This window comes from Buceros rhinoceros, unplaced genomic scaffold (assembly GCF_000710305.1).
Source record: "Buceros rhinoceros silvestris isolate BGI_N320 unplaced genomic scaffold, ASM71030v1 scaffold3025, whole genome shotgun sequence".
NCBI classification, from domain to species: domain Eukaryota; kingdom Metazoa; phylum Chordata; class Aves; order Bucerotiformes; family Bucerotidae; genus Buceros; species Buceros rhinoceros.
Genome location: NW_010414363.1, coordinates 852 through 2,985, shown reverse-complemented (window position 1 = coordinate 2,985; position 2,134 = coordinate 852). Strand labels below are relative to the sequence as shown.

Sequence of the window (2,134 nt, the reverse complement as noted above, 5' to 3'; positions counted from 1 at the left end):
TCGCGTAAAGAGGCGTCCCTGGCCCGGCCGAGGGGCTGGGCTGGGCAACCTGCCATTGCTGTGGTGTCACAAGGCTGGGAGCATGCAGAGGTCAGCGTGCCGGGGAGAGACGGCTACCCACGGGCAGCCAGCTCCTGCTGCTGGGAAGGGGGCCAGAGGCTGCGGGACTGGGGAGGCGAGCAAGGGTGCAGAGAGGTGCTCCAGTCCAGCCTTGGGTTGCTGCAGCACTGCCCTGGGAAGGTCGCAGCGGCTGCAGGGCTGCATAGGAACTAGCCCCTCTTTGGGACCAGCACATGAGATTGGGTTTGGGGGACGGGAGGTTTCCATCCCATCCCAGTTCCTTTCCCTTTCTCATCCAGCATTTTCCTCGAGGAGAGGAAGTCTCACAGCCAGAAGGGAGCTGGCATGAGCGATCCTCACTGCTGGACTTCAGCCCCGTGTCTGCCTTTGCCCCAACACCCCATGAACCAACCCCACAGCCTGTCTCTGGGATGACCCAGCCTCAGTGCTCTGGACGGGCTGTGCCTCAGTTTCCCACCACCACCCTCCCAACACAGCTTTGGGAGATACCCTCTGGCTCTACCCATCCCCAGCATCGGACTCCCGAGCATCAGACTCACACAGCATCTTCGTGACCTGCCTCCTCTTGACTTTCTTCTGCCCCTGGGCATTGTGGCAGTCACGGCCACTGCCGGACTTGGCTCCCAAGGCCTCCAGCATCTTTTCTTTTTTTAGCTGCAGGCCAATGAGCAAGTAGAGGACACTGATAGTTCCCATAGGCAAGAAGAAAAATACAATGGTCGTGATCTGGATGATGAGGTTGTAAGTCAAGCGTGGCTTCACCAGGGTGCAGATCTCTGAATCGGGCACCTGCCCTCGGCCGGGCACGTAGAGAGGCTGCAGCCCGTGGAGGCTGGTGTTGGGGATGGAGCAGACGATCGACAAGGCCCAGATGATGATGATGACCCTCTTGGCATGATTCCTGGTCACCACATACTTCGCCTTGAGTGGGTGCACCACAGCGATGTAGCGCTCCACGCTCAGGGCCGTGACGTTGAGGATGGAGGCGAAGCAGACGGCCTCAAAGAGCAGCGTCTTGAAATAGCAGCCACTGGCACCCAGCAGGAAGGGGTAGTTGCTCCACAGGTCGTACAGCTCCAGTGGCATCCCCAGCAGCAGCACCAGCAGGTCAGACACAGCCAGGCTGAACAGGTAGTAGTTGGTGGGTGTCCTCATGAACCGGTACCGGAGGATGACGATGCAGGTGAGCGTGTTGCCCGCGGCTCCCACCACAAAGATCAGCAGGTAGATGACACAGACTGGGACAAAGAAGCTGGACCGCCGAGGTCCCAGGTACTTATCCCGCAGCTGCTCCTCTGTCAGGTTGGCATCCTTGGGGTCGATCAAGGTCTCTGCATGAGTCCTGTTGCAGAGCTCAGGGCTGATGGCCTCCATGGGAAAGTCTCGCTGGGGCAGGGGGAACTCAGGGCTGGAGCAGTTGGCGTAGGGATTCATGGCTGCAGAGAGACAGAGAAGTTTGTGTCATGCTTTCCCATCTCCTCTGCTGCCCCCCACCCTTCTCCCCACTGGTGTCAGGGTGCCAGGATGCTGCTGATCACCACTGCCCCGCACCCTTGCCCCTACTCTGCCCCAGCCCCAGCTTTTCCTTCAAGAAACCACCCAAAATCTCCCCCTAACCTTTCTCCAAGTTTCCCAAGTGCTCTTTGACCCATTTGCCATCCACACAGAACCCTGACAGCTCCCCAGCTCACCCTGGCCCCTTCACCCCATCATCATGGGGATGTCAGCAGGGCTGTCCCCTCTCCCTGCTCCTGAAGTAGAGAAGGATACAGGCTCAAAACCACCCCCAAAAATCAATCCTGCCTCCAACTCTACTGGCTGTGCAGAGGGGCTTATGGGGCAACCGTAAAACAGCCACAGGGAAAATTGATTTTCCAAACCAAGAAGGACTTACAGCTTGTTGGGAAGCTCCAGATGAAGGCTGAGGTCCCACCACCCCTGCACTGGACAGGGTCGGGCTGGGGAGGGAGCGTGGGAGGGGACGGAGACTTCACTGCCTTAAGAGGCAGGCTAATGAAATCCTGCCGCCACTCTCCCCTCAGGAGCTCAGCTC

The 2,134-nt window shown here is 58.9% G+C and overlaps 1 protein-coding gene across 1 annotated transcript in view; it reads right to left on the bottom strand.

Annotated features, from left to right (window-relative positions):
* The window catches only part of NMUR1 (neuromedin U receptor 1), a 2,629-nt gene extending 1,112 nt beyond the window's left edge, over window positions 1-1,517 (bottom strand). Inside the window, exon 1 of the mRNA XM_010137051.1 lies at window positions 621-1,517. Coding sequence (XP_010135353.1) covers window positions 621-1,515 — 895 coding nt within the window. The 5' untranslated portion in view covers window positions 1,516-1,517. The remainder of the gene's footprint in view (window positions 1-620) is intronic.
* Window positions 1,518-2,134: the final 617 nt, after the last annotated feature.